General features: G+C 48.1%; 1 protein-coding gene across 4 annotated transcripts in view; it reads left to right on the top strand.

The window, feature by feature from the left end:
- The window catches only part of ARHGAP22 (Rho GTPase activating protein 22), a 169,236-nt gene that overhangs the window by 18,232 nt on the left and 132,854 nt on the right, over positions 1-18,150 (top strand). Inside the window, exon 1 of one of the 4 annotated variants that reach the window (XM_070364476.1) lies at positions 7,400-7,813. The exons of the other annotated variants lie outside the window; for them this stretch is intronic. Coding sequence (XP_070220577.1) covers positions 7,780-7,813 — 34 coding nt within the window. The 5' untranslated portion in view covers positions 7,400-7,779. Of the gene's footprint in view, positions 1-7,399; positions 7,814-18,150 lie in introns of those variants that run through there. 4 annotated transcript variants of the gene reach the window in all.

Genomic DNA, 18,150 nt, shown 5'->3' with positions numbered 1-18,150 from the left:
CTAAGGCCAGGAACAGTGGGCCAAGAGAGAAGCCCTGCTGTCTTCCCTTGGGGACACAGCAACTTGCAGAACCCAAGTGCCCAAAGGTGAAGCTAAGGCCAGTAAGTTAAGGCCACCAGTGTAGGAGAAGGTTCACCTCAGATGAATCCCTCACAATTTTGTGATTAAAAAATCTAGGAAAAAAAATCTATAAAGAATATCACAAAGACAGCATACTACAAGTTTTATTTACAGTTTACATTTAAATTCTAGATTATAATTAAATTATGGGTTAATTTTTAAATTATGGGTAATTGTTGTTCAGTTGCTCAGTCGTGTCTGACCCCTTGCAACGCTATGGACTGCAACACGCCAGGCTTTCCTGTCCATCACCAACTCCTAGAGCTTGCTCAAACTCATGTCCATCGAGTCAGTGGTACCATGGTCCAACCATCTCATCCTCTGTCATCCCCTTCTCTTCCTGCCTTCAATCTTTCCCAACATCAGGGTCTTTTCTAATGAGTCAGCTCTTCCCTTCAGGTGGCCAAAGTATTGTAGCTTCAGCTTCAGCATCAGTCCTTCCAATGAATATTCAGAGTTGATTTCCTTTAGGATTGACTGGTTGGATCTCCTTGCAGTCCTAGGGACTCTCAAGAGTCTTCTCCAGCACCACAGTTCAAAAGCATCAATTCTTCAGTGCTCAGCCTTTTTTATGGTCCAACTCTTAACCTCCATACATGACCACTGGAAAAACCATAGCTTTGACTAGATGGACCTTTGTCGGCAAAGTATTGTCTCTGCTTATTAATTAGCTGTCTAGGTTTGTCATAGCTTTTCTTCCAAGGAGCAAGCGTCTTTTAATTTCACGGCTGCAGTCACCATCTGCAGTGATTTTGGAGTCCAAGAAAGTAGAACCTGTCACTGTTTCCACTGTTTCCCCATCTATTTGCCATGAGTGATGGGACCGGATGCCATAATCTTCTTTTTTTAAATGCTGAGTTTTAAGCCAGATTTTTCACTCTCCTCTTTCACCTCCATCAGGAGGCTCTTTACTTTCTCTTCGTTTTCTGCTTTAAGGGTGGTGTCATCTGCATTTCTGAGGCTGTTGATATTTCCCCCAGCAATCTTGATTCCAGCTTGTGGATTGATTGATTCCAGCATTTCTCATGATGTACTCTGCATATAAGTTAAATAACTAGGGTGACAATATACAACCCAATTTGGAACCAGTCTATTGTTCCATGCCGGGTTCTAACTGTTGCTTCTTGACCTGCATACAGGTTTCTCAGGAGGCAGATAAGCTGGCCTGGTATTCCTAACTCTTTAAGAACTTTCCACAGTTTGTTGTGATCCACATAGTCAAAGGCTTTAGTGTAGTCAATGAAGTAGAAATAGATGTTTTTCTGGAATTCTCTTGCTTTTTTTATGATCCAACAGATGTTGGCAATTTTTTGGGTAATAAATATGAGAATTTAAATTTTGTATATGTAAATTACGGGTAAGGGCTTACTGGGGTCTCGCAAGAGAACTTTTAGAAGGTTCCTGTGGCCTCAGTGGGGGTGATAAGGGAGATATAAAAGGTTCAGAACTCTAGGCATGAGGCTCTGATAGGCAGGTGATGTTGAAACAGGGTCCAAAAGGATGCATCAAAATCTAGGAGGTGAAGAAAGACAGGCAGAGTGTTTATTTGGCGGGAAGGGCAGGTGTGGTAACAAAGACTGACTAAGTACTGGCTCTTCTGAGATGGTTCTGGTTGACGATGGAGACGGGGCTCACTCGGTCACTTAGGGACCAGACTGTGGGCCTCTGCCCTCTTTTACGTGGGGCTTCCAAGGCGGCCCCAGAAAAGGGAGACAAACACGGAGGAGTGCTGGGGGGAGGAGCTGTGTGAGCCAGACATCAAACTGGCCACAGTTCATCTGCTCACGAACAATGACTGGAGCCCAGCCACACCAAACTGCAAGGTAGCTGGGAAATCTGGAGCATCTGGGTGTGCCCAGGAGAATGGGGAGAACAGTTTGGGTGGAGAGAAAGCACCCTCTGCCCACAGTGGGGAGTTGACAGTGACTGGGGCATTCAGAGCGAACCTGGTAGAGAATGATCAGAGCTGTATAGCAAATGTCTAACAACTGGCTCTCTGGAAGGAAAAGAAATGTAAGCCCTGATTTTGTCAAATAGTAATCAGTATTGAGGCTGCAAAGAACAAAGAACTTTATTTGGGGATCTTATGAATTGCAGTTTGAGCAACACATATTCCAAAGAGTATTTCAGGGAAGAGCAAAAACAGGAGCTTATAAAGGCAGAAGTCATGAAGCTATGTTCTGACACTGAAAAAGAAATGTTTATCCTTGAGAAATAGGCTGTCATGAATTATAAGAGGGTAAGGGTCTGATATGTATCTCGAGTTTCTAGCAGGTGTTCTGAATGTCTTCTCTAGAACAATATTTAGCATTTGCTGATTTTCTTGGCATAAATACTCCCACCACCATTAGCTTCTAACTACCAGCATACCATCATGATCCGCGAACAAGGAGTTGGGAAGAGATGTGTAATAGCAGCTCAGTATGTAGTGGAATTAGAATTCTTCAGAGAAACAGAACCATATATGTAATGCATACATACCTCAAGGACATATGAAGTGTTTGATTATATGTATATACAGTGGTCTTCCTCAATTTACAATGGCGTTATGTCCCAATAAACCCATCGTTAAGTAAAAAAATGCATTCAATACCCCTAACCTACCAAATATCATGGCTAAGCCTAGCCTATCTTATACATGCTCAGAACATTTACATTAGCCTACAGTTGGGCAAAAATCATCTAATGCAAATTCTCTTTTAGAATAAATAGTTGCATATCTCATGTAATTTATTGAATACTGTGCTGAAAGTGAAAAAACAGAATGGTTATATGGGTCTAGAATGCCTGTAAGTGTATCTATTCTAAGTTCCTGGCCACGATCACCTGGCTGACTGGGAGCTGCAACTCGCTGCCACTGCTCAGCATCATGAGAGAGTACCATCTGGTGTGTGGTTAGCCCAGGAAAAGATGAAATTCAAAAATCTGAAGTACAGTTTTCTACTGAAAGCGTATTGCTTTCACACTACCACAAAATCTAAAAATCGTATGAACCATCATAAGTCAGGGACTATCTGTGTATATCAAGAGATTTATCATGAGGAATTCGCCCACACAATTATTGAGGCTAAGTTCCAAGATCTGTAGTTGGCAAGCTGGAGACACAGGAGACCCGAGGTAGTTCTAGTTCGAAGGCAGGAAAATACCAGTGTCACAGCTCGAGGTCTTCAGGCCAGAAGCTTTCCCTTCTACTCATGGGGGACTCAGCCTTTCTTTTCTTCCTGGGTCCCCAACTGACTGGATGAGTCCAGCCACCTCCAAAAGGGCAATGCGCTTTATTTCATCTACAGATTCAAATGTTAGTTTTGTCCAGAAACCCCCTCACAGACACACCCAGAATAATATGCGACCAAATGTCTGGACAGTCTGTGGCCCAGTCAAGAAGACATAAAAATCAACCATCACAATAGTATTTCCATCATACAGATAGGATAGGATAGGATACAGATAGGATAGGGAGAAATAATCCTAAGAAGGGAAGTTGTTCAACAATAGGGAAATGTTGTCAGTAGCTAGAAAGTCATGTCTGTTGAGTAGGTATTACCTTTGTGTTTAAAATAGTTTATTTAATTGTAACTTTTTAATTCATAATACAATTTCTAATGATGTCTGTGTTAAAATTACAAAATTCCTAAAAATTCAACAATCAGCTCTCAGGGCTGTTGGGACCAGCTGGCTGGTCCAGCACGCCTCTGAGATGGACAGATGTGGTATGCTAGGGAGATAGAGCTTCAGCCGCCTGGCAACAGAGACTGAGAGTGCCATCAACTGGGAGTCTGGGGACACTGCGTTCTGGTGACCACTGAGCAGGCGTCTCAGACTCAGGGCTTTCCTATCTATGTGACGTCTTGGTATAGATTAGAGAAAGGCTTGCCCTTGTCACCATGCTGGAACACACAACTTTGCCAAAGGAGCCCAAACCCAGCCCTACTCCCCCTTCTACTGACACTTCTGCGCAGTGTACAGCTTGCATAACGGTCCCCATAGCTCTGCGTGGAATGGGGCTGTCTCACGTCAGGCCTTGAGACAGAGGCCCGTTGCCACTTTCTGAGAGACTGGTTGATAAATGTGCCCTTCCCTCAGAAGAAGCCTCCCTGAGGCAAGAGCAGGCAAAGACTGTTTCTGGTGGCTTTGGGCTCATGGAAATGCAATTATCTAATAGAGCAGTGGTTCTCAACCCTGGTCACACATTAAGTAATCGGAGGAGCTTTTACACGTCCCAAAGACCAGTGTCCACACAAGATGAGTTAAACCGGAACTGATGGGGTGGAACACAGAAACTAGTTTTCAGAATGCCCCAATACTCAGCTAAGGCTGAGAGCCAGTGACTTGGAGCTATCCTGGCTCCGGGCCAATGATGTGGGTGATCGTCCCACCAAGTGGTGTGCATTTCTGCCGAAGCCTTTTGGACAGTTCTGCCCTCCCAATCCTTTCCACTCGCCTTGCAGTGCCCAGAGGTGCCTGACCCAGAGGAGCCCCTTAGAAAATGCAGAAATGATGCAGGACAGGGAACCAGCAAAGGGAGAAGCGAGGACCACTGCCGGGAGATACAGTGCCGTGAGGACAGTGGGTAAGGGGGCAGTCTCTCTGTCTCTCCTCCTAACTGAGGCCTGTATTTCTCCTTGGCCTGAGATTACTGCCTGTGTAAGAGGAGTGGAGCAGTTCCTTCAAATAAAAACTTACTCAGGAGGCCCTGCTCTTGTCCTCACCCCACCCCTTCTCCCAGTGATCTCAAAGGGAACTGGAGGGCTCCCAGGGTCCTGTGGTGTAAGGTTTGTAAACTTCAGGAAGGAGAGGGTGCTAACGTCCCTTCCAGCTGGAACACATGGATCCCTTCATCCAGAGAAGTACTGGGAGTGTGGCCTGAGGACAGAGAGGAAAGAGCTACCTGGCCCCTGGCCCGCACCCCCGCTGCCGCCATCATTCTCTGGCGCAGAGTTCAGATTAGCTCTGCCATTTTCCCAGCTTTGCTTCTGGGCTTGAGCTTAGAGCCTCTGGTTTTGCCCAATTCCAACGCGGATCCCCAGAAAAGCAGGAGGGTAAGCTCAGCAGCTAAATATCATCCAGGGAAAGAGCTGCACAGAAAAACTGCCTGGGAGTAGTTTCGTAACCAAAACAAGTGTGAGTGGACCCAAACTAAGCCTTTGGGGCATTTTTCCTTCCTCTGGTTTGGAGGAAGTGGTCCAGGCTGCATTACTCATAGGCTTTCGTGATTGCTCAAGACGTTGTCACTGGCCACGGGACCTCCTTCTGTGACACTGATGTCAACCTGAGACGTTCCAGCCCTGTATCCTTCCCTCTCCTGCTAGATGGTCTCTGTCCCACCCTGACCTGACCTTTTCCTGGCCCCAAAGAAACGGGACGGCAAGTCTGGCATTCAGTGGTGTTTCTCAAATCTACCCATCAAGCCAATATTCCTCATGAGGTTCCCGGCCTGAGTCCTACCTGAGGCTCAGGGCTTGTTGTGCAGGAGGGGCACTGGGCAGTCTGCGGCACACAGATAGGAGCCCCGAGGAAGCGCATGTTGGCGCCCCTTCTGGAGCTAGAATCAAGACAGTTTGGGAGACTTGCTTAGGATGATCAGACTTGTGTGACCGGAAACACACCCCAGAGAAAAGGATCTGGGAGCAGCAGGAGCAGGGACTGTGCATGCAGATGGTTGTGTGTAGTGTTACAGGAGAGGCCACAGAGGAAGTACTGGCCGGTACCGTAAACGGCCTTGGATATCGTAGCAAACTTATGTATACTCATCCATCCCTTCTGAGGAGCATCTGAGGGTCAGAGTAAGTGACTAGATGCTGAGTAAGACAGCTCTGTCTCTAGGGATACTGTCTCTCCTTCACCCTGGGGACTTGACTCGCCACATCCTGGTGAGTCCTTAACCTCTCCCATCCTTCCCTCCTCTCCACAGTCCATATCCTGTCCTCTCCCGCATGGACTACTGCAGTGGGCCCCCAGTGGACCCCCCCCAGCCTCGGGATCCCTTCCCTTCCAGCTGCTCGGTCCACCATTTGGGGATCAGTGGACATAGGGGCACTGTGAGGATTAGGGTTGAAGCACGGCCAATCAAAGCCGAGGGGACCCTGTTCAAATCCCTCACCATCTACCGACGAAGAGGATATCACACAGTACCCAGGCCTAAAGAACCCAGCCCAAGTGCCTAACGGGTACCTGGGGGGGGTTTCAGGGGTACAAAGGCTGGTCCCTACCACCCAGCAAATTCACTGAGGGCTCTCAAGCCAGGGGCGTTCACGAGAAATGATTGGAATCACACTTAGACTGGCACCATGGAAAGGCAGGAGCTGTAGAGACAGGGTCGGTTCAGGCCCAGCCCTGACAGGGCTATGTGACTCTGGGCAAGATACATAACACTTCCGTGCCTTATTTGTTCATCTGAAGAACCGTGACAAAGTCTTCCCTGCCTCAGGGACTCTGAGAATTGAAACAGATACAGAATATAAAGCTCCAACCTCAAGCACGCATAGTAGGTGCCTACTAAATGACAACAATGACTGTGATTGCATTTCTTGGGCAGTTTTTAGGGTCTTGAGCCTGAACCTTCCCAAAGCCCCACTGCACACTGTTTAGAACTCTGCCAGTATTAAACTGGAACATGGCATTTGGCAGAGATTCACTACTCAGCGAACAGCCTTTAGTAAGATCCGGAATATCCCCTGGAGAAGGAAATGGCGACCCACTCCAGTCTTCTTGCCTGAAGAATCCCGTGGACAGAGGAGCCTGGCAGGCTGCAGTCCATGAGGTCGCAAAGAGTCAAACATGCCTGAAGAGACTTGGCACTAATTACTTACTATATGTGGGCCCTAACCTAAGTGTTTCACAGGATTCTTACTCCTTTCACCCTATTTAAGTAGCAAAAAAATGTTAACATCTCTAACCGGCTTTGCTGGGTGAGTCCCCTGGGACTCTGAATATGCCAAGGCTGTGCCTCTTTCTAAGACACACCTGTCTTTTCACAGTTGGAACTGTGACCTCCTAGACGGCCTCCTAGTCCCTCTTGGCAGGAAGCATGGGGCAGAGCAGGTCCCCAAGGACAGACCGCTCCCCTACCCCCAGCCTTGGCAGTGCGTGCGGACCGGGGACCCAGGGCGGCCAGAGTCCGTGCATTTCCTGCAGCCTCTTGGAATCTCTAGCCGGCGGCGCGCACTTCAACGAGCCCTCCCCACGCAGAGGGCGGATCCGATCCCGGAGCCCGCCCGCCCTCTGGGGCCGTCGGTCCAGCTGGGACCGCGCACTCTGCCTGGCTCCTCCCGTCCCGCCCTCCCCGCGCCTCCGCCCGGACCGCGCACCCGCTCCGCTCGCGGATGGGCAGTGCCGCGTGCTCCCTGGCCAAGCGGAGGGACAGCCAGGCCGCCCCGCCCTGGCCCAGTGATTGATCAGAAACGGTTACTGAGCCTCTTAATGGTTTACTTGGATGGGAATTAATTCTAAGATGGATAAATAATGCATTGAGGTTTACGTTGTTCAAGGCAAGCCGTCGGTCTGGAGCCGGGAGAGGCAGCCGAGGGAGCCTCGCTGGTGACGCCAGCGGCCATGGGGGCCGGAGCGGGGAATGGGGGGCAACTGGGCGAGAGGAAGAGAAAAGGGAAGTGGATGACAGCATGATCAACCCAGCAATCCCGTCCAGGTGGCGGCAGGAAGATGCTGAGCCCAAAGATCAGGCAAGCCAGGAGGGGTAAGTCCGACTTCCTGCAGCCGATCTGGGCAGTGTGGCGAGTCTGTTGGCAGATGGGTGCGGATACTCGGCTGGCTGCATGCTGCGGTCACATGGGGCGGGCGTTCTGGAGGCATCTCGGTGGCAGGCAGCCCCTAATAGGGAGGCTCCTGGGGTCTGTGGGGGTCAGACCTGATACTGTCAGAGGGAGATGGCCAATGTAGTGCCCTGGTGGGTGTGCAGGTTTCAGCCCACATCGCATGTTTTATAGAGTCCCTGGCTTGCTCAAAGTGATGAGGTGACAACTTTGGAAAAACTTCATTTATTTTTTATTACTAAAAGGGAAATGCTGAATGCTCAAGATCTGCCCTAGTAGCCAAGGCAAAAGTAGTTGTCATTAGGAAAGGCAATGCCCTGACTTCTCCAGACAGCCAGGTCCCACCACAGCTGGGCTGCAGAAAGCAACTCCTCAGGCAGGCAGGCAGGGGCTCTGTCCGGGAGAACTCCCGGAAAGCAGCAGGGCCTGGAGTTGCTGGTGTTGGGGGAGCGGATCCAGAGATAAGTAAGGGATGCGGGTGAGCCTTGCAGGGGTGATCTGCAGCACTGGGCCAGCACCCCAGCCACCTGGTGGCCCTGCAGAATGGCCTGGGGCCTCGGGACAGGTCTTGGGGCTCAGAACAGCGTCTGCCTGGACGGCAACTTCTTGGCCAGTGCAAGTGTCGATGACAGCATCTGTGTTTTAAGAAAAATAGAATGTGTCTTTTCATGTGACCAGCGTTTGTGGAGGGCTGAACCTTCCTTGTGAGTAAGGAGCATGAGGAGAGTGGCTGGAAGTGGGTGGAGCTTCTGCCCAGGGCACTTGGAACCAGTACTTGTCTCGCCCAGTGTTTGTATGTTGGAGGCAGGGATCCTCTGGGTTCTCGTGAGCTCACAGGCACACACCCACCTCATCAGCGCACTGCAGGCGTTTGGATGACTTTCCCGGGCAGGCTGGCCCTCTAGGGCACAGTTAGAGCCATCAGGACCCTCCCTGGGATGCTTGGAATGGGCTGTCACCCGTGGGCTCCAGGGGGCAAGGAGGGCTGTGCACGGCTCTGCTCAGGGGCAGGGGTCCAGCCTGGTGACAGTGCAACAGGTGGGCCAGGCCAGGCCCCTAAGAGAGCTTGGGTTTCCTCTCCCAGCATGTGGCTAGCATGCTGGCCACACATGGCTATTGCGCACTTGACATGTGATTAATCCAAACTGAGAAAAATACGCAGAAGATTTTGATGACTTGGGGGAAAAGGAATGTAAAATATGTCAATGATTATTTTACATTGATCACCTGATGAAGTGATAATACTTTGGATATATTGGGTTAAATAAAATATTGATTGAAGTTCAGTCCACCTGTTTTATCTTTTACTTGCTTTTCATGCTGTTCCTAGAACATTTATAATTACATATGTGGCTGACATTATGTTTCTGTTGGATGGGGCTGGTTTAAAAAAAAAAAAACAAAACAATGTTTTTGCAAACAGCTCTCAGGAAGCCTGCCTTTGAAATCTCAGTCTTCCTAGAAACATTTGTTCTGGGTCAGTGGTTCTCAACCAGGAGCTCTTTTGCCCTCTGGGGGATGTTGATGTCTAGAGACATTTTGGTTGTTCTAACTAAGGGATGCTACTGGCATCTAGTAGATATAGGCCAGGGATGCTGCTGAGCATCCTGCAATGTAGAGGACAGCTCCCACAACAAAGAATTCTCTAACTCTAAATGTCAGTAGTGCTCAGACTGAGATACCAGATGATATTATCTTGTAGTGTATGTTAAAAGATAGAGTTTATGGTGCTATATATCAGATATTTATAAGATAACCGCTTACCCATAAAAATAGGTTTCCCTGGTGGCCTCCACCACCACCAGAGCTGTTTGCAAAGTCATCCACCACCAGAGCTGTTTGCAAAAACACTGTTTTTTTTTTTTTTTAAACCAGCCCCATCCAACAGAAACATAATGTCAGCCACATATGTAATTATAAATGTTCTAGGAACAGCATGAAAAGCAAGTAAAAGAAAAAACAGGTGGACTGAACTCCAATCAATATTTTATTTAACCCAATATATCCATTACAGGTAAAGAATCCACCTGCAATGTGGGAGACCTGGGTTCAAACCCTGGGTTGGAAAGATCCCATGGAGAAGGGAACGGCTACCCACTCCAGTATTCTGGTCTGGAGAATTCCATGGACTGTATAGTCCATGGGATCACAAAGAGTCAGACACGACTGAGCGACTTTCACTCACTACCCTTAAAAATACATGATCATAAACCATGACAAGAGGCATTCTAAGGGCATAAGAGCATATACTACAAATGAAGCCTTCAGAGGAACCAAGTGGTGCCTGAGCTGTGAGCTGAAGAATGGTGGGGCTACCTAGGCAAGGATGGTGGAGGGAGGAAACCACATTACAGGCAGGGATTGGCATGTGCCAGTGCTGGTGGTGGGGGGAGGGCTGTGCATAGGGTCAACAGGCTAGGGCTGGAGACCAGGTCAAGAGTCAGAGCACGCAGGGACATTTCTGGAGGAATACAGACCAAAATTATATATGCATGCCTCTAAGAAATTGGGCTCTGGTAGAAGGAAGAACTTCCCTCCAAATTCATCCCCCTTGGCATCTTTTAGGAGTCGGGAGGGCTTCATGTCATAGACCCTGTCAGGCTATAGGATACAAATCACAGCCCCTGAGATCCACACACTGCCTTGTCCAGGCAGCTCCAGGAGATACATATGCCAGACACGCTTCCAGATTGCACCACTACCTGGTTATAAAGGGTTGACGGAGAAGACCTGGGGTCACTTTCTGAAACAGTTAAGAAAACCAGCCCAGGTCAACTGGGCTCAGAAGCCTTGGCTGCTCTGCAATAGGGGCTTCCCAGGAAACCTTCCCCAAGGTCATATTAGCTGTTAACTTCCTGGCAGGTCCCCATCCAGGCCAGCTCTGATACTGCTGCAAAGAGCGCCATCACCCTAAAAATGCCCCCATGTCTCTATCCCAGGGAGGAGGAGCTGTCAGGATTGAGAACCTCCAGGAAAAACCCTACTCTCACTATGCTACTTGCTAAATTCCTTCAGTTGTGTCCAACTCTGTGCAACCCTATGGACTGTAGCCTACAGGCTCCTCTGTCCATGGGATTCTCCAGGCAAAAATACGGGGTAGGTTGCCATGCCCTCCTCCAGGGGATCTTCCCGACCCAAGGATTGAACCCGTGTCTCTTATGTCTCCTGTGTTGGCAGGCGGGTTCTTTACCGGTAGTACCGCCTGGTACTTACCCACATATAAAACTAAGTTTGTTCAATAATCGGAGTTCTATTTCCAAGAAGTAGTTAGAGGCAGGTGAGGCAGATGTTGTACACACGCACAGAAGAGAACAATGATAATTCAAAAAAGTAGGGAGGCACCCAAACCAGCAGGAAATGTCTCAAAAAGAGCCTGTAAATGCAAACAGTGTGCTTGCTTTTAAGTACCTCATATAATTCAGACTGATTCAGGAAGGTGGTCCAGATTGGTTGGTACCAGCTCACACTGGCCTTTAATACCGTGATTCTAGCTTGCCATTGCCTGCTTAGGACCAGCTCAGACTCACCCTCGCTTATCACGGCCTGTGGAAGCCAGACGAGGCCATCTGGACCCAGGTGCGGTTGGCTCTACCTCACTTAGCTCCTGCCTATCTCCTAGGGTCCTGTTCAGGGAGCCTTTCCTGATGCCATGCCTGGCAAGCTCTAACTCCGCTGAGATTTGTTGCCAAATTTCCAGAGTGGGAATGGAAGAGACAGTCACCCCACCCCTGCCAGTTTTCCTAGAAGAAAAACAAGATAAACTCACTGAAAATCCATGAATTTATCACAGATACAGTGGAGCAAGTCACAAATGCATGTGTTCTGTGACACTGTAAAAATTGCCTTTTATTTTTTTTAGATAGAGAACAGAAATGTAAGGTAGGCACCCTCTCCCTGTGAGTTTTCCAGGGTGAGGGAAGGCAGCGGAGCCCCAGGCTGTACCTTCATGCCCACCACCAGACTCTGAGTGCTGTGCCCTCTGTGCACCCACCACTCACAGAGCCCCCCAGGAGGTAGTCAGAACAAAGCCGCTGAATCCTTGACCCTGATGCTGCCCCAGCTCCCTGGGATTGCTCTCTTTCCTGAAATCCCACTGACACAGGGCCTGCTTCTTCAAAGATTTGTGTGTCCCCTGTTTTTATTGAGGCCTCTTCTGGGCCCGTTAGCACTGCCCCAAATAAAGATTTACTGATTTGGTCTTGCCGTGTTTCACAAGGATAAGGTATGGGAGGCAGCTGTGTCATTTGCCTCCCAGAGAGCTCTTGGCTCTGCCTGGCTCACTCAGCCTCCTGTTATTGTCCTCTCCCAGCCATCATCATTTCTAACCTGTGGCAGCAGTACTTGGCCTCACCCCACCCACGCCCATCCATTCTCCACTCCAAAGCCAGAGCCACCTTTCCAAATTTAAATCCACAGTGTCCCCACCACCAGCCTCCTCCTCCAGCCCCAGCTTACAGGAAGACCTCTCTTACAGTCTAGCCACTGACCTAACCTCCAGCCTCCTCTCACTCTCCAAGCTCCAACCACACTGGCCTTCTTCCCATTCCTCAGCGTGTTCCATGGGCCTCCTACCACAGGGCCGGAGCACTCCCTGTTTCCCCAGCTGGAATGCCCCCTTCTCTCTGTCAGTCTGTCTGTCTGTCTGTCTCTCTCTCTCTCTCTCACACACACACACACACACACTTCTTAGCTCCCGTTCTCCCTCCAGTTCTCAGCTCAAGTGTCGCCAGCCAAGTGCTCCTGCAACCCCAGTCTAAACCGGGTCCTCTGCTCTGGGCTCTCCTTTCCTTTGTAGCACTTACCTTGAGTTGTAGTTGTACACTCCTCAGTGTGACTATTTGGTGAATAACTGTCACCCCGCTAGACTTTGCACTCCAGGAGAGCAGGGCCCATTTCTGTGTTTAGACATCGTTATACACCAATGCCAGGCATCTGGTGGGTACTCGATACACATATGGCGAATAAATGAATGCATGAGTAGGTGAGTGAGTGAGTGAATTAACAGCAGAGAGAGCGTTAGCCTAGGGGGCTGAAGCACTGTCTTTGGACTGGCGCAGGTCCTCAGGAAAATCAGCCCTCCTTTGATTGATTTATATGTTGCAAATGTTTTCCCAATTTGTTGCTTGCCAGTAATTTTTATATCAGGGTCTTTTTTCCCCGATGTATGCATGTTTTTAATTATTATGTCATCAATCTATCAATATTTCCTTTTAGAGTTTCTGCCTTTATTTAAAGTATTTCAAAATAAAATTGATGTTGCTACTGAGGCTCCTTCTTTTAAAGGAAATCATTAGTCTGACGAGCACAGCTCCAGCAGCTTGAGCCATCTTCCTTCGAAGGAGTGTCAGTGTCTTAGAAGCCTTGATGAATGTGCAGAGCCTGGTCAGTACTTTGGGGATGGAGAGAAAAAGCTGTATGAGTGAGATGAAGTGCTTTCACTGGCCTTATTTTTCTTGATTTTCCCTGAAGAAAACAAACCTGCATTTCTCGTGTGCCTTCCGTGCTCCAGGCGTTTTTATCACACTTTATGCTATGATGATGCACCATTATTCCCATTTTAACAGATGTGGGAGGAGAATTGTGGGTACCGTGCCAACAAGTGTGGGAGTTCCCGTCTATCCAGTGCCGAGGCATATGCCCTCCCCCTAACCCAACACAGGGATTCACACTATGCAAACACCACTGCAGGTGCCCTGCATGCCCCCAGGAGAGCTATGAATTCTTTGAGTGATGAAAGGTGGTGTGATTTTTAAGAAGATTCCCACTACCTATGAATACGTGGAAAGTAGATTCAAACAACTGTTAGAATATTTAAGGTTGAATTATTGATATGTAGCAGAATACTAAGCAAATTAAAAGGCAAGGCAATTATGAACTCCAGGGAAAGCAAAAAGTGATTCATGAAATATTCTAGTATACTGCATAGCTCAACTGGGACTAGCAATTACATAGTACTAATAATGCAAATTCTTCGTATTGATCAAACTAAAAATACACAGTAACTATACTGGGAGGATGGAGTGGGTGCTTACGTGTGATGGAGTGGAGGAGTGAAATAAACGAGATCCTCATCTTCCATAGTTAGAAGTCAGTAGGTAGTATTTAAAATGGAAAAAATATCAGGAAAGTATTTGGCACAAAAACAGACCGTAAATCAATGGAGCAAAATAGAGAACCCAGAAACAAATCCATGCATGTGTGGTCAATTAATTTACAACAAAGGAGCCAGCAATATACAATGGGCACTATACGGGAAGGACAGTCTCTTCAATCAATGGTGTTGAGCAAACTGGACAGTAACAAGCAAAAGAATGAAACTGGACCCTTACCTCTCACCATACACAGAAACCAACTCAACAGACTTAAACATTAAAATTTGAAACCATAAAACTCCTAGAAGAAAACATATGGGGTAATCTCTTTGACATCAGTGGTGACGATCATTTTTCGGGTTAGAACAAAAAGCAAAGGGACAAAAAGCAAAAATAAAGAAATGGGGCTGCATCAAACTAAAAAGCTTCTGCATAGAAAAGGCAAAAACCCATAAAATGAAACAGAAACCTACAGAATAGGAGAAAATATCTGCAAATTATAGATCCAATAAGGGGCTAATATTCAAAATATACAAAGAACTTCTACAACTCAATAGCAAAAAAAAAAAAAAAACCCAACAGACTGAAACATGGGAAGAAGAACTGAATAGACATTTTTGCAAAGAATATATCCAATGGGCAAGAAGTACATGAAAAGATGCTCACAGCACTAACCATCAGGGATATGCAGTCAAAAACCGTGTTGAGATGTCACCTCATAACTGCTAGAATGGCTGTTATCCAAAGACAAGGGTAACAACATTGGCAAGAATGTGAAGAAAAGGGAGCTCCGGTATCCTGAAAGTAAATTGGTGCAGTCACTATGGAAAACAGTATGGTGGCTCCTCAGAAAATTAAAAATAGAGCTACCATATGACCCAGCAATTCCATTTCTGGGTTTGTATCTAAAAGAAATGAACATAGGATCTCAAGAGATATCTGCATTCCCTTGTGGCAGGATTTCCTTCTCTTTCCTCCTGCCTCTGCTCACAGATAGCAGCTGATGGGAAAACTGAGTTCTCCCCATGGAAGATTCCCAGAGCATATAACCAGCACTCTTAGACACGTAGGGTCTAAGGCACCACTAGATGCTGGGCTCCAGGAGCTCCAGGCAGGACTTGTCCCCACAGAACTGAAGACCTGGCCATGAACTTCATGTTTGCAGGTGGAAATAAATGACTTATTTGCAAGACAGGCCTGAGCAGGATTAGACCTAGGCTGGGAGGGCTGTCTTGGGCTCCCTTCAACCAACACAGCCAGGGACCTGCCCTGACTGCTGAAATCATCAACAGCCTCAATGATTATTTAACCAAGGGTGGAGAACGTATTGATCTAAGCTAATGGCCCATAGGCAGGCAGCAATGGAATTTATAATCAATACTGAATTACATCAACTCCACCGATCCCCAGCTCCTGGTGAATGGCTTGCTAATCTGAACAGGAGCCGAGGCAGCAAACCCAGGGCAGCTGCTCCCGGACAAGGTCTGATAGAGGGGAGACAGGCCTCCCAAGGCCTCAGCCTGCAGCAACGAGAGACAGTCCTAACCCCCATTCATCCACTCAGTGCATCTCTGTTTGCAGCACTTTCAAAGCGTCATTTACTTCTTCCTCACCACAGTTTAGGAAGTGGATAAGATTTGTATTTTGTTCTCATTTTATCCAGAAATCGGACTCCGAGTGGCTAAAGAGCCTCCAAATGCTGTGCCCCTTCTACGACCTCAGTTAGCCTCTCCCATCCCTCTGCCGAACTAGGAAAAGTAGGAAAATGACATTCTGCTTCCTGCTTCTACTTGCTGCTTCTCTGATAACAGGAATAACCTCTCATCATGTGGGAACAGGCCACGGGCAGTAGAAAGCCCGCTGGCAGGTTTCCTCCAGGCCAAGATCGTCTCTAGAGGCAAGTCTCTTGGATTTGATCTTGCCCATCTTCTTTGAACTTGGAGACTCCTGTTTCATGTCCATTCATGCTTTCAGCAAGCATTTAGTGAGACATTCTGTGCTACATTCTCAGGGATCAAGCATGAGGAGGGCACCCTCTCTGGCCATTAGAAGCTTACAAATCAAAACAGCATAGAGAGGCACTTGTCTGGCCATAGGTGTGTTCCCTCTATGGGGGCGTCATAATGGATGGCAGGCAAGACCCTGCTTTGGGAACCTACTAGATGAGTCCTTACACAGTAGGAAAGAGCTGCACTGACTCTTCAGGAGTGTCAGGGCTCATCAGGCTGGCAAGCAACAGAGGTACAGAGATCTGACACAAAATGGCCCTTGTGGGGACCAGTCATTGATCTGGAAAGAGCAGAGTGTGTGCTATGAGTGGGAAGTGAAGCTGGAGACCTGGATGCTCGCCGACTCACAGAGGTCTTCTCATCTTCCCGACTTCTTACCCATGCTGTGACAGCTAAACAGCCTCTTTAAAGGAGATGCAGGAAGAGGGACCCTGCCATGGGGTGATGGTTGGAGATCCAGTCTGTGGATGGAGGTTAGAGGAGATCCATAAGCTTGTCTTTCTCAAGGACTGATGAAAGGATATTTCATTAGTGTTGGGGGAGGAGGTTAGGGCTTGGTCTGTTCTAAGGCAGGAACATGGGTCCGTGAGAGTCAAAAGCTTGGGAGCCAGACTTCCTGGGTACAACCCCATGCCCTCTCATCCTGCATGTCTTCCTGCTCCCTCTGCTGAGCACATCCTTTTATTCCACAGCCTTCCATAGTGTAAGGGAGAAAAAACTTTCCCTCTAACCTCTTAAGCTATGTACCTGAGGACTGCTAATTAAAATGATAAAAGATTAACAGGAGAAAGAGCATATAAATTTTATTGACTGTTTGAAGTGTGTGAGGGGCTGCTTCATAGAAAAGGGGCAGCTAAGCCCAGGGGCAACACTGTGTGAAGGTGACTGGGAAAAGTACGGCAGGTTAGGGTGGTGCAATGGCAGCCCACTCCAGTACTCTTGCCTGGAAAATCCCATGGACGGAGGAGCCTGGTGGGCTACAGTCCATGGAGTTGCTAAGAGTCGGATACGACTGAGCGACTTCCCTTTCACTTTTCACTTTCATGCACTGGAGAAGGAAATGGCAACCCACTCCAGTGTTCTTGCCTGGAGAATCCCAGGGACAGGGGAGCCTGGTGGGCTTCCGTCTATGGGGTCGCACAGAGTCGGACACGACTGAAGTCACTTAGCAGCAGCAGCAGCACGAGCAGCAGTGAGGTTCATTATGCAGACTGAAGTCACCTCTCCGTGATAAGAATCTCATTCTCCTCTTCCTGGTTTGGGAGTGGCGAGGCACGTTTATTCAGTAAGGAAATGTATGCGCTGCTTCTAGGCAGAAAGGGAGAGGGGAAGGGGCTCCCCCTGTGCACTTTCTCAGTTGCCTTCAGCTCAAAACAATCACTATGCCAGAGTAGCATATTTTGGGGTGGCGATCCCCTCTAACAGCTCACTCTGTTCTTTCATCCAGCTTCAGTCCCACCTCTGGCCTCCCAGCCTGACTTCGATGCCTCTGCCTTAACCCTCTCATTTCCCGTTATACTTGCTGAGACGAAAGACGCTGGTATCTGGGGGTCTCTGTTCCCCCTTTACTTCTGCCAGGGCAGTTATGTGCCTTTTATGTCCACACCCCAGTGGCTCGCCCAAGGTGGACACCCAGGAGGCCCCGTAAGCTCCATGGATGGAGAAATGAAGACTAAGCCCAGCTGAACCTGTGGGCGCACACTGTATGGGAGTGAGGGCCGTGCATTTTGGGGGCCGCCTGCCTCCTGCTCCCCCTCGCTGAAGACCAGCACCAGCTGAATCAAGAGCCAGAGCCAGGAAAGGCCAATGAAAATAACTGTTAACAATGTGATCTTTTATATTGATGTTTTTAAAGCATTAAAGTCATCATTACGGGAAAAATAATCCAAACTTTCTAGAACCTCCTCACAGTTATATTAGAATTAACACTTCTTACTTTGGGGGTTTTTCCTCCTTGTTCTTCACCTTCCAGGCCCCAAAGTGAGACCCATTAAGGGGGCCTTGCTGGGTCTCTAGACCCCTCAGGCGGAGAGCTTAGCAAAGAACAGATGACCAAGTGGAGCCCAGAAAGAAGCTAAATAACAGGTTTAAAAAAAAAATTTAAGGTAGAGAGCACTCAGGAACCATCCTGTAATAAATCATTGGAGGCTCTCAGACAGC

This window comes from Bos mutus, chromosome 28 (assembly GCF_027580195.1).
Source record: "Bos mutus isolate GX-2022 chromosome 28, NWIPB_WYAK_1.1, whole genome shotgun sequence".
In the NCBI taxonomy this organism is placed as follows: domain Eukaryota; kingdom Metazoa; phylum Chordata; class Mammalia; order Artiodactyla; family Bovidae; genus Bos; species Bos mutus.
Note: the sequence above shows the minus strand (reverse complement) of the source record. Positions and strands in the feature narration are given on the sequence as shown.